Source organism: Panonychus citri, unplaced genomic scaffold, assembly GCF_014898815.1.
Source record: "Panonychus citri isolate SS breed McGregor unplaced genomic scaffold, ASM1489881v1 Contig00023, whole genome shotgun sequence".
Classification (NCBI taxonomy): domain Eukaryota; kingdom Metazoa; phylum Arthropoda; class Arachnida; order Trombidiformes; family Tetranychidae; genus Panonychus; species Panonychus citri.
The window spans coordinates 289710-317494 of record NW_026515428.1 but is presented as its reverse complement, the minus strand read 5'-3'; the positions used below and the strand labels follow the sequence as shown (position 1 = coordinate 317494).

Genomic DNA, 27785 nt, shown 5'->3' with positions numbered 1-27785 from the left:
ATTTTCTGTGTGTTGAATACACAGATTAGTTAATCTTCTTGTATTTATTTGACCAATAGATTATCAGATTGATTATCAATCCAAACAATTGAATTAACTGGTAAATCAGAGATGAACTTGTCCTAATGGCTTTAAATTGGATCGTATTTAATTCAATTGTTTATCTTTAGCACTTGTAGTTGTCCAAAACAATTAACTTTGATTTTGATTCATCTATGTGATACTTTATCGTACAACCAATTGATTTAAATCAATTAAATATAACAGAAAATGGTGAGTTAATCAATCTTGATGAATTGATCTTTTTAAATTGATTGAGAGAGAGAGGAAAATGTAAACAAGAATGAAAAAAGATTCAAATTAATTCAGTTGTCATTATTTACCTTTACTTTTAAATTGTAACATTTGTCAAGGTAAACATGATGATTCTCATTGGGTATCATGAAATCAGAATGAAGATAAAAAGATGAGGATGGAAAAGTAAGAGAGAGAGAGAGAGAGAGAGAGAGAGAGATTTTTGTTCTCTTCTCTTTTCTTCAATTGAATAAAATGCTGACCAATGAAACTATTTTTGTTTCTACTTCTTTGACCATTGCCAACAACTATTCCTATGGTCATCATTATCTTCATCAGATGAACAACGAATTCATTTTATCATTGGTTTCTCATCTTCTACTTTATCATCCTACTCTCTCTCTCTCTCTCTCTCTCTCTCTCTCTCTCTGTCTTTTTTACTTCGATAAATCTTCCAGTTGAAAGCATTTAAACGATGATGATGAGGAAGATGAAATCAAATTGATGTTCTTTCAACAAGCAAGAAGAAGTTCAAATATATCTCAAGATATTATCTCGAGAGAGAGAGAGAGAGAGAGAGAGTGGGGTGGGAGGAAAAAGAAAAAAATTGTTACCCTGTGATTATTTTTTCTGCTCTTCTCAAAGGTGATATTATTTGTTCATACTTATCATCATCTTTATCATCATCATGGTGCAATAAGTGTCTGCGGGTGTTATAATTCACCGAAACACTGAGAGGGTGGAAATGAATTCAATTCTGATTTAAAATTGGAAACTATTTGATAAAATGTTCTGAACTTTTGATAAAAAATAAGAGTTCCAAAGAAAATTGAATAACAATTTTTCTTTCCATCATTAAAATTAATCACTTGGATTAATTAACTCACCCAGTAATCAAATATAATTATCATGTTTACTTGAGGGTTAATCAACTGATCGGATGTGATTAGTTGGGAGATTCACACACACGATTGTTAATCAATGTGAAAAAGAACAAAAATTTTCTCATCTTTTCAATTAAATAGCATCTTCTTCATCCTCATCTTCCTCCTCCTTTCAATTACTTTTTCTCTTCCTCATCTTTCATCTTCCTCATCATCTACTCCACCCTCAACTTCATCTTCCTCCTTAACAATGTCCAAAAGTATAAGGAAAAGATTTCCAATTAAATGAGATGACCATTAGCTCCTTGTTAACAGCAATTATTAAATTGCTAACAATTTATTTTTCCTCCAATTACATTTCTCAATTGGCTTTAATCCTAATTGTCACCATAATTAACTAAATTGTTCATGAAAGTGTAACTTTTCAATAGTTTATTTCAATTTTTCACTTTCAATTTACAAATTTGATACAAATAATTAGTTAATTGTTGATTTAATATTTACAATTACCTACGATATGTGATCGTTATAATTAACCTTTAAATTGTTACAATGATTGTTTAATTGTTTGCAAATGAAACAAAAACTTGATTATAATGATATTTGATTATATTATATAAATAATTAGTCAGTCTAATTGTAATTAATTTAAAGAAACAAAAGTTTAATTACAATTAAAAACAGATTTTAAATCCAATTGTCAAAATTTACAAAGAAAAAGTTGATTTAAGTTAATCAATACAGTAAACAAATTGTGCATTTAAATTTTAATTGATCAAATAATCAGTTGAGCCAATTAACAATTAAGTTAATTGCTTGAGGTTTGGCATTGAAAAGTTTAATTGTAGTTTAAAAAAAAAAGAGTTGATGATTTAATCTAATTACTTTTGATTATCGTGATCAACTTTTCCCTTTAACATCATTGGTTAATTGTGATTTAATTAAGATTGCATTTGATGATTTACCATTTTGATTGTAACAATTATTAATTGTCGATTTATTCAAATCATTAAGGGTTAAATTGTTATTGATTAAATTGTCATCAATTTGATTGTTATTATTACACTTTTCATTTGATTTACAATGTGAATTAATCATTGTATTAGTTGTTGCTGTTAATTGCTGATCATTATTAACCATGTTGATTGGATGGAGATTAAATTTATCCTTAATTGTTGACGATTGTTGATCATTAGGTAAACTAATTGACCTTTTAATTTCCGATGGACTCATGGGTCGGCAATCAAATGGACTTGAAGAGGTCACTCTTATTTGACTTGCATGATAAATATCCTCATCGGATGAGGTTAAATGCTCATGATTGTGACAATTAAAACTTGCAGGTTGATAATTAGGCTGACAATTAGTTAATTGTTCATCATTAAGGGTTAATAATGATTCTATTGACTTATTTAAACGACAAGCAAATAGGTACGAAAGTGGTGGCGGTGGAGGTGGAGGTGGAATTGGTAATGATAAAATTAAATGTTCATCGTCATCATAAGTTGATAATGAAATTGATTCATGATTAAGATAATTAGTTGATTGTGATGATAATTTTCTAGGTGATGATGGACAAGATGAAGATGAAGATGATAGATGATTTAATTGATTTTCTCGTCTCAATTGTTGACCATCAATTGATTTAACTCTCGACCAAAGTTTCCTTCTTAAATCACTTAATGATCTTGATAATGGATTAATTAAATTTCCGACAACTTGATTATCATTATGATTAATTGTTGATGATGATGAGGCACTAGTGTTAAATTGTTGATTGTTACTTTGATCCTTTTTCATGATTAAAAATATATTTGAACAATTTTCATCTCGATTACTATTTTCAAGTTGATTAAGGTGATGATGATATTGATTAAGATAATATTGATAAATTGTTTGATTGTGATCACTTAAATCACTTTCAGATCTACAATCATCACTAATTAATAACGGTATCATTTCAAGATAATCATCATTCTTACTGTTACAATCAGTTGATTTATTAACCATCAGGTTGTAATTAACTTTAATATCATCTTGTTTATCCTGTTTTTGATTGAGATAATCACAATTAACTTGATTAACATCATTAACTGTTGTTGATTGCTGTTTACTAGAGGATTCTGGTAAGTTAGCTGCTGGTTTAATTGTTGTTGTTGAATTGATTGTTGTATTTAATTGTTTCTTTAACAATCCAACATTTTGATAATATTGTAATGATCGGACAAAATCAATGTTGGCATAATTATTGTTAATTGTTGGATTGATTAGACAACAATTAGCCTTATGATTAGTATTCGTGGAAACTTTTAATCCATTTGGTTTGAGATTTAAATTAATTGCTGGTAATCCTTGGGAATTGTTGATTAAGTTTGTCTCTTTTGATTTAGATTGCCCCATGGAATGATTTTCATCACAATTAACCAACAATTTATCAGATTTCTGATCAAGATTAATCTTATCATCAGCTGTTTGTGACTTAATTGTTGTCGATTCAAATGATTTACCGTTAACTATAATGATCATCTCATCATCAGGACAATCAACTTTTGAGGTTTTATCATCAACCACTTCACAATTAACTGAATTAGAGGTTAATCCAGTGTTAATTACAGTTGATTGTTTGGTAATATTATCCAGGCCACTAGTTTTATTATTAACACCATTAACTGTTTCTTGTTGACAATCAACTGATTGCTTTAAATCAGTTGAACTATTAAGATGAATCTAAAAGTAAAAGGAAATCGTAAAAAATAATTAAATCAACCACAAAATTCAAACATGACAATCAGTTGATTAGAAAAAAAAAATTCATATAACAATTGCAACCTGAATTTCAATAGTGATTCAATGATGATTAGCACAATTAACTGAGTAGTCAAAGTTAATTTGTTTCAAATTGAAATTCATATTAACATCATTATTATAACCATGATAATCACAATCCTCATTAGGTATCATCATCATCACTTGCAACCCTAAAGGCAAAAGGCTTTCCAATTGTCATCATTAACATCATCATCACTTTCATCATCCTCATCTTTTCCTAATGACTTACTTGACAACCTTTTACTATGTTATTATCATCCTCATCATCTTTAAGGAGGGAAGATTCATTTTCATCCTTTTTAAATGCATCCTCGTCATCATCATGATCTTTGTATCATCATCATCATTTAATGCAATGGATTTGCTTTCATCGCTTTTATAGTTACTTACTGTACTTTTTTTCACTTTCCTGAAAGATTTTGCTTTTTATCATCCTCATCTTCATCTTCATCCTCATGTAAGGATGAAGGATGAAAATGCTAACCCTGACAATGAATCTCATCAACTTTGCCTCATCTTTGTCTATCAAATACAAAATTTAACACCAAAAGTTTTCATCCAGCTCTCTCTCTCTCTCTTTCTCCCTCTCTCTTTCAATTTACAAGAGATGAAGATGCTTTTTATCATCACCAACAATTCTTATCTTTGTTTCCTCTTCCTCTTTTTTTCCTTTTTCATCCTCATCTTTTGTTCAATTTCAATGTCATCTTCAATTTTCTCTTTGTTTTCCACTTTCATCTTCATCTTCCTCTTCCAATCATCATTATCATCTCCTTCTACTGAACATTTCAATATCATCTCTCTCTCTCTTTCTCAATTTTATGAAAAAAAAATTTCTTCATCCTCATCACCCTGACATTCAATTTCAACAATTCATGTCCATTGTATTATAAATAATAAAGTAATAACAATACTACAAATACTGTGGTAATAAAAGTGATGATGATGATTAGGATGATGAGTTTCTCCAATTTTATTCAATATATTGAAACCGGAAATTGGAGTAAATTATTTTTCTGTCCTTGAACTTCCTGAATAGACGAGAATTTAATTCCTAGTAAATTACCATCATGATCAATGAAAATTGGAAAAAAAAGTCTAATAATAAAATAAAAAAATTCTAATACATTTCAATGAATGTAAACAGTTTTACTTTTTCTCAAACATCCATTTGATTAATGATACGAGAGATTAACTAAATTAACGATCAATTAATCAATCAATCAAACAATATGGAAACCATTTAATGATAATACTAGTAACAATCAGAATAAGGGAGTGGATGATTAACTTACTTGTTGAAATTTCCTGGGCACATCATACATTTCAAGATTATTAATCAGATTAATTTTATCTTCCTCGGAATCGATTAAGTTTTTACCCTGAAAGATAAAAAAAATAACAGAAAATCCCAATTAACTGTTGTGGTCAAGTTTCTGTGGTCAATTTGCTGACTTACCTGATTACAGAGGAAACTTTTGGGTATCTGATAATGACCAGTGATCAATTTATGAAGGACCCTTGGGTCAACGGTGATTCCATTTGTTGACCCTGATTCTGAACCATGGCTTGAATTATATGTTGTCCGTTTAAGTGTATTAGTTGAACTTGCAGTTGATTGACAATCAAATGTATCATGATGATGATGATTACGAATCCGATGGTCATTATTTTCTGAACCATTTGAATCAATTGTTGCATCAAGTGTGGTTGTTGTTAAATTTGATTCTGAAAGGCATGAACATAATGATGAACTTCCCCCACCACCACCACCACATCCATTGAATAACATGAGACCAGAATTAGCTGAACGTAACATTTTAAGTCTATCATACCAAATTTCAACCGATGAACCACCAGAACAATTTGAACATTCACCAAGACCACTACCATTTCCACCTCCATGAGAATGACCATGATGGTGACCATGGTGATGATGACCTGATATTGATGGACGAGGTGTTGAATACTCAAGGGAACTTTGATAACTTCCATTACCACTTGAGATTGAACTTGTTCCTGATGAATGTGAGCTCGATGAGCAAAATGAGATTCTATCGGAAAGGTTATTGTTATTGTTACCTGTAAAATCATCAGGGAAGACAAAGATATAATCATGATAAAATTAGAATAAAAAAAAAACTTCAATAAGTTAATTGAGTTGGAAAATAATATGAAAAAAAAAGTTCACGAGGCAAATATTATATCATGTTCATGATTGACTATTCATAAGGTGGTAAAGGGATTACTTTTGTTTCATATTCATTGATTATCTTGGGAATTGATTCATGATCATTATATCAAATAGTCATGATAATCATAATTAAATTGATTGTTTGATTTAGGATGAGGATGTAATATCATTAGAAGGTTATTATTGTATTGTTATTACAATGTTAACTCTTGGTGGTGGATGAAGATGAGGATGAGAGGGATAAATGAATGGGAATGGTTAAGGTTCCTCAATCTTGATAAATACAATGAGATTGGTAAAACAATCAGTTAACTAGATTAGAGTGATTAAAGTGATTAAAGGTTTCAATATAAACTTACATTTGTCTCGTTTAATTGTTGACAATTTCCGTTTAGGTTGAAGATTACCAATGGATGCCAATTGAAATGCTTTCATTAATTCACCAGTTTGTAAGGTTTGTAATACATGGAGACCTTCACCTAACAATTAAGAATCAAAGTGAACAATTAAATTAAGAAAAAAAAACCGAGAAAAACAAACCAAGTAAATCAATTGTCAACAATTAACTGATTAATATTACTTTATTTAGTTCATCTGATTGAATGTTTTTCTATTTCTAATTTTATCATTAATTTGATTCTATTAGGGCAAGAAATTTATTCAATTTTTATATCTAATTAAATTAACAATCTACTAAATTAATCCAAGTCAAAATGAACTGATTTTCAAAGTTAATCTATCACAATAAATACTACAACAATCAAGTAATTGTATCAACAATAATGTAAAAGGGTAACATACATATTACTGATAGATGAAAGTTAAATTGTGATTAATACTCATCAATTAAATTGCTATGATACGATATTCAATTTAATGGCAATTTATATAATAATTAACAATCTGACATAAGTATAAATAAACTTAGTGATTTATTGATTGAATTTGGTGATATTTTTGTAATACTACTAATGAGATACATTGTTATTGATTGTTGTTGATTGTCAACAATTGTTATATAAAAAAAAAGCTGAATCAATATTAATACTAAACATTATCAGGAACAAGTGTAAAAAAAGTCATGATATTTATCATGAAATGTCAACATGTTATTATGAATCAGAATCGAGAGGAAAAAACTGAGAAAAATGAAATAGAAAAGGTAAATATTCATTCATGAGATTCATGAGAGGAGATGAGGTTATCATGGTGTTTTTGCCTTTTGTGGCTCAGAAAATGATTGATGAGTCGATAATGATTCGAACTTGTCAACCTGAGTGCCATTCTTACCTTTACCACAAGATGACCCTCCCTCGAAGCAAAATTTACCGTTAAGTACACCGTAACGTCTCAGATCAGGTAAATGCCAAAGTCCAGAAAGTCGAGGTGGATTACTAGAGACAAGAGCGAAAAGACCATCTCGAATGTGTAACCGTGAAGGTCCAATGGTCAGTTTACTTTTCGCTGGAAATTGAATAATTTCAACAGGATATTGATGTTCTGGTCAAGGGAAGATGATGATGATGATGATGATGAGAAGGTGATGGAGATAAAAATAGAGAAATAAGCAGATTAAGGTTGAGAGATAAATAGAGCAACATAATTTGATGGATAACTTTGATTTTCCCTTTTTTTCCAGTCAACAACAAAATCTTTCAACATATTCATCAACAATTTTTTTTTTCTTTCTTATATATTAATTGTAGTTCCACATGAAAACTGACCAGTGTGATGACCACATGAAACGAAAGTCAAAGTGGATTTTGTCAAGACAAAGAGTTACATCTTCACAAAGAAGAGAAAGAAAAAAAAAGATTTCTGCTCAAGAGTAACAACTATTTGTTTCGTTGTCAAATTCATTTCATCCATGTTTCCTTACCCTGGAATAAAGTTCATGTTACTATCCAAGTTTCATTCAGTTCCCATGTCAACTCACCCTCTCGATAATAACTACAACTGTAAGGCCTTTAAATTCATATTATCCACCTACTCTCTCTCTCTCTCTCTCTCTGGTTATAACTTATTACCCTCAATGGGTTCATGGTTCATAAACTTATGTTTATATCATGATAATCACCATGTAATATATATGAAAACATATGATTCATGTTAACATGAAAAATAAAATGATAAGTTACCCATGAAAAATATGATATCAGATTTGAATTGTTTACTTTTCTGTCATCTTAATAATATGACTTTCTGGACAAACACCAAAAACAAACTGACCAGTGGATAAGTTTTTCCAATGTAAACACAAAAGTTCAATTGAGACAAAATCCTTGATTGGATTAAGATTTTACCTTAGAGCATAAAAATTAACTTTATCAACCGAATCAATTTCAATCCAAATGACAATACAATTAGAATTACTTAATAACAAATAAGTTTGATTGTTCACACAATTTAGAATTGATTTTTTCCAATCAACTTCTTACCTTGAGGAAGATGATTACGAATTGTTGTCTGCCAATGTAAAAGTGTTTCCCTTGAATTTAAGGCCAATAATAAGACCATATCCTGACAGATTAATGCCAATGTATTGCTTTCTTTATCTAAAGTAAATCCAGTTTCTAATCCGATAAACTTTTCCAGAGACAATGAAGATTTAGTTAATCCACTTTTAATCCTTTCCTTTTGATCACGATATAATTGTAAATGAAGACAATCTAGAATTGATTAGATTGTTGAAGAAGTACAAAAAATAGGTTAATCAAATTATTCATTAAACGGGAATAACAATAATTTCACGAGTTAATTGTTAATCAATATTATCGATAACAATCAACAACAATCAGAGTGACAACAATTGTCAATACGAATCAATTTATCCAATTTATTGACCCGACACAATCATTAACGTTCAACGATTAAACAATTTGCAATTTAAATCATTATATTAGTAAATACAACTGATTGTATATTACTATTAATTGTATTATATTATTATTATTATTATTACATTGATCAGGTTTTAATTAAGAAAAAGTTTCTCGTCCTTTGATAAATTTATTTTTCTTGTAATAAAATGAAAAAATAATCAAATATCTTTATTGATTGTTGTGTAAAGTTAACAACAAACAATTAGTGATGATGATTAATGATTAAGGAAAAGAAAAGACCTTTATTATTAAGGGTCAATATTGTTTCTAATTATAACCAACGACAATTAATTAGAAGGAAACAATTTTCAACATGTGAGAGAGAAACGTTCTCATGAAAATAATAATATCCATAAGTGATGAGGATGCTGTGGGTTGTCAATGGTAATGATGAGGATAAAATCATCTTCGTCTTCATCATTGGAATGCTCAGTTCAATAATATTAATCAGGTTATCATGAAAAAGGCAAAAAAATAATAATGTGATGTGAAGACCCAAAGGAATATTATTTACCAATAATCATCAGTATCATTTGTAAATCATGATGATGAAGATAAGGATGATAACTTAAGCCAAATAGTTTCGATACCAATTGCATTTATCTTCATATCTCTCTCTCTCTCTCTCTCTCTCTCTCTCTCTCCGACTTTCTATTGAAAAGAATCTTTTTTTCTCATCTTCTTTCATCTTCCTCATGTATTGAACTTTTTCACTTATTGTAACTCCACTAATCATTATCATCATCATCAGCAATTGTTGACATACTCATATATTGGAGGGAAGATGATGAAAGGAAGATGAACTGAGAGCTAATGATAATGATGATGATTCTCAAGATATCGATGATTAGTAGGGAAGCTCAATGGATGATAATTATCTCTCTTTTTCTCTCTCATATTCATCTCTTTTTTTTTATCATGGACAAAAGCATCGTCATCATCTGTTTATGATAATAGAAGACATCGAGTTTCAATGGAAATGATTAGGATGATGAAAAGGATGATCCAATCAACTGAATCTTGGTGAATATATTGAATACATTATTGTTGATCAACATACTTTGTAAATGACAATAGACTTGACTGTTCAATTATTTGACTTAATCATGATTATCTTGTAGTTTGGTTGCTCATTCAGTTAAACAATTTAATTGTAATCAATTGTTTACCGCCATTCATTTACCGCCATTGATCTCTATTAATATTAGAAGACCATATTAATATCCTCAACAAATCAGCTGATTGTTGGTAAAAATGTCAAAAGTTTAATATTAATAAGTCAATGATCAGTCAAGTTTGTAAATAATTATAACACTTGATTTAACGACTGGAATCAAACTGTTTCCATTATATCAAGTTTGAAGATGATCAATTGTTTAAGAAATGAGTGATTTCACCATGAAATGAACAATTTCACAATCTTAATGAATTATCATCTTCATCCTCAGGTTGATCATCAAAGAAAATTTTTCTTTCTATTCTTACCTCTAGCCTTTTACCTCAAAAGACCATTAAAAGGCTATCGCAATTTACAGAGGATTAACCAGGAAGAGAGAGAGAGAGAGAGAGAGAGAGAGAGAGAGAGAGATGATTCTTGTCTTCTTTGAACATCCTCATCTCGACTGAAAATAAACTAAAGTAGTTGACACATTCCACATCAATGAGCAGTAATCTTCCAAGATGAGAAGCTCATCTTTAACAAGAAAAGATTAAAACAAGTCAAAGAAGACAAAAGATGAAGATAATCATCTTCATGACGATTTTCATCATCATAATCATATAAAAAGAAACAGAATCGTAAGAAAATAACATTACAATTGGAGACATAAGAATAACTTTTTTACCTGAAAAATTGGAAGTAACTTTGGAAAGATTTATCTGCATTATATTGATAAAGGTAATTGTTAGATTTATATGGTGTAATTTAAAGACGATAAGGATGAAGATGATAAGGATGATAAAAGAAAATGATTAAAGGAAAATAAAAGAGTCTGGATGATCTTATGATCAAGGGATACGGATCATTTGAAGCAATTAAGAGGCAATCCCTTGGAACGAAATGTTGACCATAAGAAAAAGATGAGGAACAAGAAAATAAGGATGATAAGGATTGGAGATAATGGTCAAGAAGGATGACCATGATATTATATGGAAAAAGGGACAATAGAGTTACCATGAAATTAGGTCTCTTCTCCATGGGAAGAGAAATGATTTGTCTTGACAATCAGACAGAGAAAAAAAAAACGAAATCACTTTGCTATCTAATCATTATCACACAACTCAATTGATTGACAACAATTTAGAAATTGGAAACCATCAATAATCAAGAGAGAGAGAGAGAGAGATGATTATATAATATTTGTGAAGAAAACTTATCAACAAGAATCTCTGAATAGTTTTACTTAATCAACAGAAATTAAGTCTTGGCGATCATTGAGTAAATCAGTTAGTCAGGTTTACAATTAACTGGTGATTGATTAAAAAGTTTTTACGAGTTAACTGATGTAATTGTTAAGTGTAACTAATTAAACCTTTTTCTGTAAAGATAACATGTAATACAATCATGTTTATAATCAATTTGATTGAGAAATCATTTCAATCATGATGATTACCAATTCAAATTGAGTGACAATCAATTTATATTCAGGTAAATTCATTGTAACTCAATTGATTGCTAGTAGTAAATGATACTACATTGATTTACTTTGGTTAAATAGGTGTGTCCAGTTTCATGTGATTGTTTTTATTAATAGATGACTAATATTGGGTGTGGATGATGAAAGTTATCATGATGATCCTTTGAAATGTTCATTAGACTGATTTTTCCGTGGATATGATTATATAATAAGATGAATATAAAAAGTGATATCAACATTTTTCATGGTAAAAATTGAATCTCAATCAACTCTAACAATATGTAGATAGATGGTTCCAATAGCTTCAAGGGATTTTCTGTTTACTTGGCTCATGATAATACTCATGAACCATGAATACTTGATGTGCCTCAAGGTTCATGTTTATAAAGAAAAAATCGGAGAAAAAATTCTCATGAACAAGAAAAAGTAAAAAAAAAGTTTCTATTATTTGTCTAATATTAGTTATCATCATAATCGACATTATTATTACCTGTGTCAATAGTAAATACCTGAGTAATATTATCAGAATCAACTTTTGTTTCTCAATTAACATTAATGATATTTACATGGAGAGACATGATAATAATATCAGTTTCGGAAAGTTTCATGATAATTTTGAGATTTCTAAGCAAATTAAATGATTAACTGATTAACTTTGAACATTTCACTTTGAAATCAATCAAAGCTCATGATGAGTTGATTTAGTTAAAGGTAAATATTATCAATTGAAATTGATTGAGTTTATTTTCAATTTCAAATGTTAATTTGTTTTCTTTTGGGGAAGCAAAAGTTCATTGTAATTCAGAGTAATTCTGAATGATTATCTCATCAAGATATTTACACAAAGGAGAGAGATAAATGATTAGAATGAGTAAATATCCATACAATTGATATTGGAAACAATTAACTTTTCCTTTAACAACAAATCATCAGCTGAATAATCAACTGATAGAAAAGTAGAATGAACTTTTCTTCATGAATCATACCCTTTAAATGATAAGTTCTGGTTTCTCATGAACTTTTTTTCGCAAAATATGTTAGTCATTGACACTTTCATTTTTATATGAAAAATTTTCAATGCCCGAGGTAATTTTGTGGCGAAAACTGAATCAAAGTGAAAAAATCGTTTTTCCACTTTTTTTTCATGAAATATTATCATGGTTTCCATGTTATTATTAGTATGTTGGAATGTGATTATCATCCATTATCATTGTCATGAACTTTTTTCCCTTCGTCATGATGAAATCCATTATGTTCAGTTGAATGAAACTCAATAATTTTTATTGAATGATGACCATTAGATTCATGTTATATTATCATGATAATGTTCATATAACTTGATAAGTTTGTAAGGTTAACATAATACAAAATGAATACTCAATTACAATGTTGATTAGATTAGTTTTTTTTCATTCATTAAGACAATTAGCAAATCAATTGAATCAGAATTAAATTATATTCCTTTTAATTTTCATTGGTGAATATTGATTTTCTTTACAGCTTATTGATTTATAAGATTCAAAGGTTCATCATTTATCTTAGTTTGAGTCTGATTTGAAACTGAATCAATGTTCAACTTACTTGGAATTGATTCAATGTGTTCAGAGATATTATTTCATGAGTCAATGTGATTCTCATGAGGCATCGTGATGATATTCAACAAAATCAACAGATTTACTTTATGATTATCATGGGAAGATAATCAATCTACAATTGAATTATATGTATTTTCATGATAAAATATTTTACTGAAACTCTGGCTAACTGGTAAGTGACAAGCATTTTATTATTTTCACTTTATTTTGACACTGAAATCAGAATGAAATTTTTCCTTTGGTTATTCATTAAGTTATACAAAGTTCATGATAATATAATTGCTCATGAATCAGTTCAGTCACTGAATCAATCTAAACAAATTGGAACCTTGAATGATAATCTAATTCAATCTCATCTATTATTTTATCAGAAGGAGAAATAAAGTTCAAGAAAAAAAAGGAATGGGTTAAGATCCGGATGTCCGTTTCCAATTTCCGGATTCCATGTGAATTCTGAATAATTTTCAATGAACATAATTCACCAGATATGATAAAACTCATTTGATTGATAGATTTGATGCTGAATATTGAGTAAGAATAAAATAAAAAGAAAATATTATCATGGGAAACTTGAAGTTCTGACAAAGTAATAGATAAACTTTGAGCATAAGGAATCGTTCAATTTTTTTCATGATGATTTTCATGTTGTTTTCAATATCCAAGAGCTATTATTATCATTCAGTTGGAATGATGAAAAGCTCACTTTTTATTTCAACCTGTCGATCATGTGAGGATAAAGTTCAACAAAAAAAAAGAAACTGAATTGAAACAATTCTCACTCCCTGAATTTCAAGATAAACTTTACACATGATAGCTGAATAATATTCAGTTATGTTTATGATGACATTGAAATTACATGTTTAGAGCTCATTTTTTACCTTTATGATATCAGATCAATACTTCTGATTAGAATGCTAATAAGAATAAGAAAGTTCCTCGAATGCATTTATTATTATTCAGAGTTCTAACTTATTCTTATTAGTTTTCTCTCTCTCTCTTATTCTAATGTTATTTTCCTAACTCCCTGATTCATCATCATCATGAAAATAATAATATATGATTCGTATTCACAATGATAACAATGTGATATTATTTTTCTTGTTTCATTTAATTCCAATCTCAGCAACATGTATACACATTTCCATATGATGATAATATTATATGAACAACATTCACCATGTTAGTGGTATGATAATATTATCTAGATATTATGATCAGTCAGAAATATTGATGCTGAAAATATAAAAACAATGGATGAGTTGATTGTCCTTTGGAAGACTTATCAACTCAAAACTGATTTTCATGGATCAAAATTCAGAGTTGAAATAGTATACATCATGAAAATCTTATCCATTGAAAGAAAATAAAATTAAAAGGTCAAATTAGAGGTCAAAAAATAGTGATAATATCTTGTAGGTCATTTGTTACATTTGAATTACTGATCAAATCTGAAGCATTCTGATACTGTTACTAATATATTTATCCAATTGAATCATCGATGATTCAATTTCATCATGAAATTGAGTAACTAATATTCAAGAATTCAACAAATATGTTTATCGTTTTTCAGCACAAAAAGGTTATCATATATTATCAACAATTTTCAATAAAAGGATCTGAGTTTCAAATGATACATTGACATTGTTACGAGCCTTATGAGTTCTGATTTCTCAAAATTTCAGAACTTTTTTTTTCTTACTCATTCAAATTATCATCATGATTATTAATATGATTGTTATTACAGTTCAATATTTAGTATTATTATATTATATATACATTGTTACCTCAATATTTCATTTCAAGTGTTTCAAAATTCAGTTTGAGTTCATTTTATTTCAGGAAATTATTTCTCTGCATGATAAAAGTTGAGATTTTTTTTCTACCTCCATGTTGATTCAATTTCATTTCTCTTTTCCTGATATTATATTGATATTGTGTTTAAGGTTGGAAAAGATAATAACATGATGTGTAATGAAGGAGAAGTTTTTTTTTCTCATCTTATCATGATGATGATAATGATGATGAGCAGGATGATTGTTATAGTAGTTGAGAGGAATCATCATTAACATTATCATCCTCATCTTAAGGATGAAATTGAGTAAAGACTTGAAAAGGATTCATTATTTTCTTGGAACTTTTTTTTCCTCATCTCTCTCTCTCTCTCTCTCTCTCTCTCTCTGCTCAGGGTGATAAGTTCAGAATCCCCACCATATACTTATCATGTTCATCATCATCATCATCATGAACATGATTGTCACTCAACTTTAACAATGACCCATGAACAGAGTTTATCCAGAATCTAAAGAATCCTAAATCTAGTTTGACGTAGGCAACTCTTCATGGTGATTCTGAACATTATCTCATGAAATCATTGTGATAAAATAAAACAAGTAGATAAATAAAAAAAACCAAGAGGAAAGTTATCATTATTTCAAAAGGGAAACTCAATAAATAAAACAATAATATCATGTTAACTCACCAACCTTTCATCATAATCATTATCAGAATTCTGAATCAGAACAATTGAGAATAAGGAAAAGATAAATGTTACCATTGGAAAAGGTAGAAAATCAAAATGGAAGAATCAAAGTTTCATCATTTGAGGGAAAATTTCAGGATACTTATTATTCAGTAAGATAACTCATAAATCCATGAGTTAAGGAGGAGAGTGGGAGGTGGAGTGAAATGATGGAGGAGATTTAAATTGCCTCCTTCATGATGTTACAGATGATAATCATCATCATGGAGAAAATAATTCTGGTTTGATAATATGCTTGAGGATGTAGCTAACGATCATGATGGTTACATTAACAACAGACATACACCCAAGATCCACCCTGAAAGAGATTCAGAACTTTTTGAAAGAAAAAAACAAGAAATAGAAAAAGTTTTTCATAACAAAGGTGAACTTTTTTCATACTCGATTTAGAACAGAAGTTTTTCTCTCTCCATGATAAATTCAGTTCAGTTATCTGGTGATAACATTATCTCTTGGTTACATTTATCATCATTATCATGAGTTGAGTTTCAATTCCAGTTAATCATTTCAACTTGAAAAAGTTTCATATCTTCAATCATTTGTTTAACTGATCACGAAAACTTATCAACAGTTAACAGTTGATAAAACAAAACAAAGTTACATCATGTTAATTGTTGTTGTTTTAATCAATTACAAAATGAGTATTTATTTTTAAATTACTGTTAAATTATCTAACTTTAATCACGATATCATATTTCATGATATTATGAATCATGTAATTGAATTTTCTAGTTATTAGTTTATTATTATTACTTATCAACGGTTGATATGATTGAGTTTTATTTGAACCAAGCATTTGATTTTATTAATCAATTGGAGGGAGAAAGTTAATTGCTACTAATTAATTGTTACAATCTAATCAAATTTCATGGTTATGTTAACATGATACTTGATTGAATTGGTCATTATTTTCATGGTAACTCAAATCAGAATCATAGTTGACAAAAAATTTCCCCTCTCTCTCTATAAGCTTTCACTTCATGTGTCCAGTGAAAACTTTAATGGTCAACAATTTGTGATGATCTTATTATGATAATTAGTGAATTTATCATTTATCAGAAGCATTATTTTGAAGATAATTCTTCAGAGAGAAATCATCAAAATTGAATTGAGAAAAAACTTTCAACATTCATCAATTGGATCAATTTTCAAAGAAAAGAAAAAATTTCCTCCCAGAATCAGAATCCTGTTCATCATCATCATCATCATCATGAACATTATCATCATTCTCAGTCACTGAACAACAAAAAAACTGAGCATCATGAAATATCATCATCTGATTCACTTGAATAATGGTCATCATCATCATCATTATTATCATATGTTAACCTGTTATCAATAAAGGAAAAGTTCAACCTTATAATCAACTGGGAACGTTACCATGGTAACCAATGATAATATTATTTTCTTTTGATATTATTTTGACAATTTTTTACAGTCGCAAAAACAAAATTATCATAATGTGTTTTTTTTTACTCCAAGTTCACACAAAAATAACAACAATAATAATATAATGATGATGATAAGTTGCAGAAATGAGTCAGAAAATGACATCAATTTTTACCGTTATCATGATAATACAAAATGGTAAAAGTTTCAAGCCTAATTACCATGATAACAATACCTGAGATGATATTATTATATCATCATCATCATGATAATAATCATGTTACTTTTTTGTTGCTTAAGAAAAGGCTAATTAATTTGATTGCTGATAATAATAATGATGATAATTGTTGCAATGGGAGCAATGATGCTGAGTAATAATGAACTTTTTTCCCTTCAGTTTAATATCATCAACAGATTTCAGAATTTGTGTTTTCTTTTTGCTTCATGATAAATTGCCAGTTTTTCCTCATTAAATATATTATCATGTCTTAATTAAGATTCAGAGAGAGAGGGGAGAAGATTAATTCATCATCTTATTTTTAGCTTGTTTAATCATCATCATCATCCTATTAGGTAATTTAAATCAATTTTCAAGCCAAAGGTAAACAAGTTTAAAAGGATAAACATTAACATGAAAATTAACTTTTAACTCATTAATTCATGATGATGATGAGGATAAAGTTCAGTTCATCGTTGAACTTATACTCCCACTGAGTGAAAGTTTGTTTTTTTTTGAAGTTTTTGTTCAATTTCCACCCTCAATAGGTTATCTTGAGATTAGAACTTTTTTTTGAAATTTTCCAGGTCTCATGTTGATCAGAGTGGGAAATTGGTGGAGTGGGTTTTTGCTACATGAGAAAATGAATTAATATAACAAAAAGAAAACTTTGTTGTTCTTAAATGTCCTGAGGGAGTTTGTTTTACCCCAGGGGAGATGAGAGTAAATTAATTTCATCAGTGAACTTTACTAATCAATCCCTTTGTGAGTCTAATTAACTCAACTTATTATTATCCTTTCAAACTTTTCAGGTAATCGGTTTTTTGTCTTGCTTATTGTTGATAATTAATTCAGTTTATCATCAGTATTATCATATGATAATAATTATGGGTAATCATTAACAGAGTGAAAAATAAAATATGATCAAAGTTAACGGTAAATTGTTGTAATAATAGCAATCATAATGATTTATGTACTGAAAAATATATTGACTCTTTTTTTTTGTTAATTTGCTATTTGGTTAATTAATTACCTTAAGTTTAGCATTTTCGTAATTGTTTACAATCAAATTAGATTGTAGGTTTGTTAATATGAGTTTAATTTTCAGGAGATTGAAAATTTCACTGAGCATTGATTGTTATCATTGGATTTTCATTGGGAATATTTTTTTTCCTCCCTGTTCATGATTCTGATTTTTCAAGTTTCTTTTTCATATTCTGATTCTTGTCAGGGTAACATTGTCTTTCCATTAGCTATTGACATTACATGGGAATCACCTTTACTTAGTAAATGATGATGATGATATGGATGATAAGCAGGTGAATTGAAAGAGGTTGGATGATGAGCTGAAAAAAGGATGAGGAAGTAAGATAATGATGACAAAAGAGAGGAAGAAGAGTGAGAAAGTTATCATCACCATCATCATGATACATTACCTTTGATGACCAATGGTAAAGAAAAAGTTATCATTCTGTCAGATTTTTTTCCTCTTTCTCACACACACACTTTTCTTCATGATGATAACATCACCCTCCCATCATCATCATCATCATCAACTAAACATTATCATATAAACATAAACACATAATAGACAAAAATAACCATCATCTTCATAAGATAAAAGTTGAAATCCGGAAAAGAAAAGGTTTTTTTCCTATGGTCATTTTTCCTTATCCTTAGAATTGACCAATGGATACATAAATCTATTGGTCTCTCTCTCCCTCACTCATTTCCTATTGTAAGAGTTACGAAGTGAGTGACTGTAAGGATGGACTATCAATAGGTCTTGGACTGTACACTTAAACGATAATTCTTGTGGTTTGCTTGGTTAAACCTGAACCACATCAATCAAATAATAATCTGATGAAGACATGATAAGAAAACATCATAAACAAGTTACAGAAAATGAAAGAAAAGAAAGAAAAATAGACAGAGAAGATAAAAACTATTCAAATATCAAAATAATGATCAAGATGAGGATGATAAAAGCTCAGTAGAGATGTTAGAACTTTTACAATTGAAAGAAAGAGAAACTTTCAATTCCAACTTGAATTCTTACATAAAACTTTCCATTCTCTCTCTCTCTCTCTCTCTCTCTCTCTCTCTCTCTCTCATCCTTTTCCTTTTAGCTGAAACTTTAATATCAGAGTTTTGTAACAATCAGAAAAAAATGTCTCAGCCTCTGTAATAATATCTGCATATGACAGTTTGAATTATTGTGTAATATAAGTCAGGGTAAACCTTTTACTGAGTATTAATATCATCATCATCATCATCAATGTATTGTCATGCATGGCAACTGATATTGTCTATTATTGTTGTGAAAATGTTACTTGTATCATTAATGAATTGTGCTGTGAGGAGGAGGTGAAGTTATTGTAAAATTTTAGGAAAAGAAGGTTGAATTTTTTCATCATTTCCTTTTCCGGTTAAACTAATTATTATTATTATATAAGATAATTAGGATTGTAACAACAAATAGATAATTTAAATATACAAACTACTATAAATCCTTTATCTAGTTAGTATTTATCTTCCTATTTCATAAACACAAAATATATTCATGATGATAATAATTTTACTCAGAATACTATTAACATGATGATTAACAAAATTGATAAATTTAAATTGATTATTGTTAATGACCATTGGTGCACAAAAAGCAAAGCTTAATATTATTTAGATGTAACAATTACTTTGTATTGTAGTAAAAGGGACAAATAATAGTCTGAAGATGATGATGATGAGGCGGAGGAGGAAAAGGAAAAGAGGAAAATGTATAATGAGGTCAAATGTAAAGAAAAAAGGATGAAAATGAAAGAGAATGATGATAAAGATGTAGATGATGAGGAGAAGACAAAAAAAGAAGATGCAAAAGGATGAGAGATGAAGATAAATCTATTGATCATGGTGAGTTAACAACGCGTGCAAATATTCAATCATCAGGAGCTTTCACCAGAGAGAGAGAGAGAGATAGTTGGATGTTCATCCTCATCATCACCATCACCATCATCATCATGCAATATACTGGAAACTGCTCATTCCATGAATTCCTGAACCATATCATTTGCAAAACAATTTTTTGGTTACCCGTTGACAGTAAGTACAGTTAAAAATGTATATTGTTAAAGATGAAGATGTAACAATGTCATCAAATTGTGAGCAAGTTTTTTTTCCTCCATTTAATTAAATCACTTTTATCACTATCATTTAATCATCCGGAGAGATGAGCACACATATTAAACATTAATAGAACGATAATTTTGTACTAACACCTTTATCACAATTGAATTAAAATCATCATGCATCATGATCATGGTGATTATCATATCACCAAGAAAATGGATAAGGAAAAAAACTTATTCCATAATCTTTTTTGTTTCTTCATGATAACATTCAAAATGTTTTCATTTCCTCTTCCTCTCAGTTTCATGTTCATCTTTCAGTCTCTCTCTCTCTCTCTCTCTCTCTCTCTCTGATTATGTTGAGAAAGTGAAACAATGAGCTGGATGAAGATGAGGATGCTAAAGTGATGATGATGGTTGAATGATTTTCCAATTGTAAATGCTACTCTTTTTATCCTCATCTATTTAACACTTTCATCTCAATATAATCCTCAAAATGTTGATCAGTATTTAGATTCTCAGATTAATCATTGTTGTTCAAATTAGAGATGGAGATATGTTAATGATGAAGATAAAGATGAGGATGGTGATGATAAATGTATTGTTAATTTTTATTGTGTTACAATGAAACATTTTCCAATCAACACTTTTTGACTCTCAATTGGTTAGTTAATTGATTTGCAAGTTAAATTAGGATTTTAAATTAGTTGACAATCAAAGGAAAATCATTTCCATGTTCACATAATAATAATGTGTGATCACAATGGGATTTGATTGTCAACCGATTAAATTGCAAACAATTGAAAAAAAAAATGTTCATTGTCATCAGAACTTTTTTACTCTGAATAAAAAAGTAACTTTGGTTACTTTGAGAAGATTATTATTATTAGTTTAGTGAATTTTCAAGATACTCAAAGATTCAGTTGTTATCTTTTTCCTTTCATCATCATGAAGATGATAATCTCATCTTCAACCACGTGATCTGGAAAAGTTATCAGTCGCTGATCAAGTTCATGGAGAAGGAAAAGGAAGTAAGTGAGAGAGAGAGAGAGTTAAGATAGTTGATGAAAAATTCTGAGGATGCCAATGATTCAGAGGGAATCATGAGAGTGGCAATGGTGCAAAATGAACAACATCATGGTGGAAGATTGTAAAATCTTTACTTGAACACAAGAATCAATTATCTGATGAGGAGCAATGAAAAAGAGTAGAAACTTTTTTTTCTCATCCTTTTCTTATACATAATAGTTGATATGTTGTAGTATATTGTGTAAGTACTGATAATGATGTAAGGAGGATGAGAAGATGATGATAATGATGATGATGAGGCTGAAACCATGAGAGGAGAGGGTGAAAGTGGGTGGTGAATGTAATTTCAAGATGAACCTTTTATTTCCTACTCGTTAGTGATTTTTTTAGGCTACACTACGAATCGTTAATCAGAGTAACGGATTTTTTTGTTCATACACGAAAACATGATAACAACGAATGAAAAAATAATAACAATTATCATCATCATCATCATCAGGATAAGTAATCAGAGAGTAACCATTGCAATCAGGATAATCTGAGAGCATCAAATCAATCAATAAATTACTTTCTCCAGATTCAGAGTTAATCATGAGAATCATGAAATTTTGGTATTTCAATTTGAGATTCATGGGAATCCACTGGTAATAAAAGTTGATTGTTAATATTTTCCGAGCTGCAAAAATTTGTAATCATTTCATGATTATCTTGGTTTCCAATATTATTTTCAATCCAATGATAATCAATGGTAATGATGATAAGATTTTATTACTTTTCATCATAATAAATGATGAAGATAATAATTAGTTAGACAATCTTTTCATCATCATCTTAATACATGAGGATCATTAAGTGTTGAGGGTTTGGAGGAAAAAAAGTTCTGTTCTCAGTTCAGTTAGATGATAACAAATGAAGATGATAATGAGAAATGAGAATGATCATCAAGCGAAAAGTAGAGAAGAAAAAAAAACTTAATTGAACTTTCAGAATATCGGGAGGAAGAAAAGTTCTAAATGATCTCAAGTTCAAGTTCGATAAAATTTATCTTCTTTCTTTTTCGATCGAAATTTGATAGTTTATGTTTTTTTCTCTTCTTTTTTTCTAGTAGATTAAAATATACATCGAATAAGATAATAATAATAATAATAATAGATTCGAAAATAAAAGTTCTGAATTGATTGAGGAGAGAAAAACAAATTCATGATAACTCATGACGATTGTTTAATATTTAAAGTCTATGTTAAAGTTTTCTGATCAATTGTTTGTTTAATATTTCATGTTATCGTTATTATGATAACCAATGAATCGAGATGATTATTTATCAGAATTTTTATTCTGTCGACTCAGCTTCATTCCACCAACATACATGATGTATTCATAGAGTAAGGAAATAAATTGGAAAGAGTTGATCCTTGTTATTATCAAGTTTCTTCTTGTATCTCTTAAGAACTGAATCACTTAACCAGAGAATTCACAGAATTATCGAAAAGTTCAGAACTTTTAATAATCAAGAATCAGCGAATCATCATCATGTCTCTCAGGGAATAGAACATATTTTTTCTCGATCAAACGTCTCTCTCTCTCTCTCTCTCTCTCTCTCTCTCTCTCTTAGACTTCTATCAATAAAGAAATGGAAAATGATAAATTCCGAAAAGAAGATGAGAAAAAAGTTCATGGAAAGGGAATCAGAACTTTCACTTTTTCTTTCGCTCTTCATATTCAACATTCTGATTTCTGATTCAGATCCCGAAAAAATTATCATGTAACATTCATTGTTCCAGTTGAAAGGACAAACTCCCACCCTCTTCTTTCACCTTCCACTCAGCATTAACCCCCATGAGTTTTAACCTGAATATAAAAAAAATTTCAACATTTATACGCCAAAAGGGAGAAAGAGAGAGAGAGAGAGAGAGAGTCAAGTTCAGATTGATTCATTCCAACGATTATCATGTAGCTTATGGTTCATTTAGTAGATTAGTGAACACAAACGAGCTAAAAGTAGATGATAATGAGCATGATAAGTTTCAGAATGTAAAATAACTTATCAGGGTTAATAGGTTACATGATACACACGTTTTCATGTTAATATTTATCACGGTAAAAGTTCAATTTAGTTCAGAGCTTTTTGTTTTGTTGTTACTCATTCATTCAATTGTATCATCATTATCACCATGAGTTGAACAATTTCCAAATTTCAGCAAAAAAATTCAGACAATATAATGTAAAGTGTTCAAAGAATCATAACAATACTGAACATTCAGATATTCACAGTAATTTATATACTGTGAATTCCCTGAATATCATCATGATGGTATATTAATAATAATCATCAGTGTTCATTGCAATTGAATCCCTCGAATTGAAATTACATGTTCATTTGTGACGATTATGTTATTAGGCTCAATTTTCATGATGATTTCATCACCATGTTACTTGTTACTATTATTATCAACTCTTCTGAGCTTCTGAACTTTTTTTTTGCTTTCACAAAGAACAAAAAATCAACCTCATCCATCACTTAGGTCATATAACAGGTTACATTTCATTCATGAACTTTATGAACGATCTTCATGAGAGACGATCATCAGAGTCATGATGATGATGAAAAATAAGATGATAACTAAAAACCCAAAGGTGTTGTTAAAGTTGAGAGTTTTTTTCTTCTTCTTTATTTTTCTGAAATTTCATGTTACTTATCATGCAAAATCCCATGAAAACGGTAATGATTACACATCAGAATCCCAATTATCATGAATATACAAACTTTTCATCATTATCATCATCAAAATGATTGATCATCAGTATCATTATTATTATTATTATTATTTCAACTTAATCATTTACATGAGTTTTAATCATAATCATTCCCGTAAATGATTAGCTAATTGAATACATGATCAGCATGATTAAAGCTTCAGGGGGTTCAAGAAGCCTTTTCAATAGTGAGACATCATGAAAACCGGAATAAGATTAACATGATGTTTAAGGTACAAAAAGGATTAAGATGATCAAATGAAGATAAAACGGAGAAACAAAGATTATTATTATCATCAAGAACTGGAACAGATTAAGAGGATAAGATTCAACCATTGGATAGAAAGAGAGAGAGAGAGAGAGAGAAATTCTGATTCCAACTCGAAAAGTTCATCTAAATTCCTAATGGTTATCCAAATAATCATCATGAGATAATAACTCATTGATAGTTTCCATTAGGAAGAAGAGAAATCATCTCTTCCTGTTCCGACTTGATTTCCACCCTGACTGATAAATAATCGTCAAATTAATTCATCAGAATTCTGGATAACGATTAATAATATTACTTTTTCCATTCATTTTCCCTGAAAGGTAATTGAAATAATCTCACCAAGAGATAGAAATGATTTTCAACTAGAATTAACATTTCTCCAAATCAACAGAACCACCAAAAGGATAAAAAATATTTTTGTTAGAATCAAATTTTACCTTCTCCATCCTCATCACTTTCTCCCACCGAAACTCAGCCACATTTACCGTTATAATGAATACTATCAAATGTTTATCATCAACATTGTTGCAATTTTCCAACAATGTGATATATTAAATTTAACTTTTCCTTTTTTGCAAATGACAAAAAAAAGTTGACAAAATGTTTGAATAAATATGAATACATGATGATATTATCATGAGAAAGATTCATCGGAAAGTTTTCATGATAATGGAACAATTTTGATTCAAAAAAAGACGAGATTTCGATTCATATTTGTATTCATTTTTTTTTCATCCATAATCATGAAGTTTGAGTTCAGAGAAAATGAATGAATTAATTGAATACAATATTGTAATTGTAGAGCAATTAATCTAGTTAATCTAATATGAGAATCAATTAACTGCTACTGTTAATTAGGTTAACAGTTGATTAGATTAACGATAAATATAAAAATAGAGTTTGAATATAAATTAACAAATGAATATTAATCAGCAATGTTAATCATGGTGTTAAGTTGTGATTGTAATCATGATGAGCAACAATTAACTCAACGATCGTTAAATCATAAGTAATTTAAATAGCGATAAACAATTGATAATATTTCAATTTTTTCGTTTTCCTATTTTATCAAAGTTTCATGGATACTTAACTCTCAGAACTTTTTTCAGGGAGAAAATTCATTGAAAGAGGTTATTGGAACATCTTTATGGTGAAACAATTCATGGAGATGGTGATGATGATGATGATGATGATGGATTCAGAGGGATGAGAAAGTGATGAGGGAGAAAAATAATATTACAATGAAAGTGGAAAAAAATACAAAATTTCTTGTTCAGATTTCAGAGAGTTTATCATGAATATCATGTAATTTGCATTACATTTAGTTCATATGATCAATCAAATGAAAAAGTAAACATGATGAAAGATTAGGTGAAGATGATGGTGAGAAGTGGATGATGAGAAAGATGAAAAAATCAAGAGTTCCAATTGAAATGAAATATTGAAACTCGGATGAACTTTCATCTCATGGTGGATGTTTATCTTAACCTAACTCAAAGTATTTCTTTCTCTGGATGAAGGGAAAAAAATGAACACAGAAAATTCTGGTTATGATTAAATTCATATTGATTCCTGAACAAGAGGGTGTTTTCCTTCATGGAGTAAAACTTTCATCATGATTATCATCATAAGCATCATCATCATCATCATCTAATAACTTTACTTACTTTACTAAATTTCCTCTTCTTAATAATAATCTTGTTATCGTAAAGCTTAATTGTTACGTTAGGGTTTTTTTCATTATCAGAATGAGCATGATGAAGATGATGAGGTGGTGATGATGATGATGTTGGATTTCATGATTCTCAATTGATTCTTCATGAAATGTAATCTCTCATCATAAGTTTCATATTATTTATGTTATATTACATTTTTTTTCATCTTCTTCTTTACAAATGAGAGAGGAAAAAATTCTTATACAAAATCATAATGAATCTGAATGATTATCATGGTGAAAGTTGATTATGAAAGTTCATGTTTACAAGTGAAAACTAATTATCTTATGAAGTCACATTTAATCATGAAAATTGATTATCATTGAGCACAAATTTGACTCGATTGATATAATACAATTTAAGTTAATCATTTTGATATTGAAACTTTTCATGGAGGGCGATGAAAAAATCTCATGATAATCTGATACAAAACTCATGATATGAATTTCATTCTGTGAATATTTCATTTTAAATTTGAATTCCCTTCATGAGATTACCATGGTTCAGTTATCATATGAGTGATCATGTTGAAATTTTCACTATGAAATTTGATCACAACGTTAATCATTTCAAGTAACAACAATTAACTGATTGTTTCCAGTGAAATTCAAGATGAACCATAAGCAAAAAGAATCAGCAATCAAATCTAATTGTTAATCCAATGTAATAATGAGTTGTAGGGATGAAAAAAAAGTAGATCAAACTAAATTCACAAATAGAGAGGAAAATTTTTACATATGAATTGAAATATGAGTTTCGGGAGAGGGACAGAGAGGGAAAAATGGCCTTAAGGTTAAGTATTTCAAGCCGTAAGGGCATTAGATGAAGATGACAATTATGATGATGGTGATGATAATCATCATCATGGTTACTAAATTAACATGAGGATTGAAGGTCATACACTTTGAAATAATGGCCAATGATAAACTTGTACCAATGTTAAATTATCATTATCATTAATATGAGTAACTTGATCATCAAATTGGACCCATGCTGATACAACAATAACAGTAATCATCATAATGATGATAATGATGATGATTTAAAGCTTAGGGAGAGGAGGAGGAAGAGGACATTGAGAGAGAGAGAGAGGAGGAAGATACAAAGATGATAATGGGACGATACCTAATTTCCAATATCATTTCAATTTCTATGGTAACGGTTAATTTGGTTACATGGTTAATGTACATTCATGATTTTGGGTCCATTGATTTCCTTGAATAAAATATCCACTCCCTGAATTTAGTCTTCCCTTCATCTACTCTCTCTCTCTCCTTGTAATACAACTTTCCACTGTTGATCCAACACCGAGCATTAAAGTATAAATAACCAATATTGTTTCACAAAACTAAACTCACTACAATCAAACAGTATAAGTGATTAACATTTTATGATTATTTATAATTAATCAGTTTAATAGTAACCACAATCA

General features: G+C 29.1%; 1 protein-coding gene across 1 annotated transcript in view; it reads right to left on the bottom strand.

Moving 5' to 3' along the window:
• Nucleotides 1–1802: 1802 nt before the first annotated feature.
• The window catches only part of LOC128394927 (putative uncharacterized protein DDB_G0289263), a 37346-nt gene continuing 11363 nt past the window's right edge, over nucleotides 1803–27785 (bottom strand). The window contains exons 3-8 of the mRNA XM_053355308.1: nucleotides 8640–8870; nucleotides 7492–7701; nucleotides 6561–6680; nucleotides 5467–6089; nucleotides 5303–5389; nucleotides 1803–3905 (exon numbers count right to left, since the gene is read on the bottom strand). Coding sequence (XP_053211283.1) covers nucleotides 2079–3905; nucleotides 5303–5389; nucleotides 5467–6089; nucleotides 6561–6680; nucleotides 7492–7701; nucleotides 8640–8870 — 3098 coding nt within the window. The 3' untranslated portion in view covers nucleotides 1803–2078. The remainder of the gene's footprint in view (nucleotides 3906–5302; nucleotides 5390–5466; nucleotides 6090–6560; nucleotides 6681–7491; nucleotides 7702–8639; nucleotides 8871–27785) is intronic.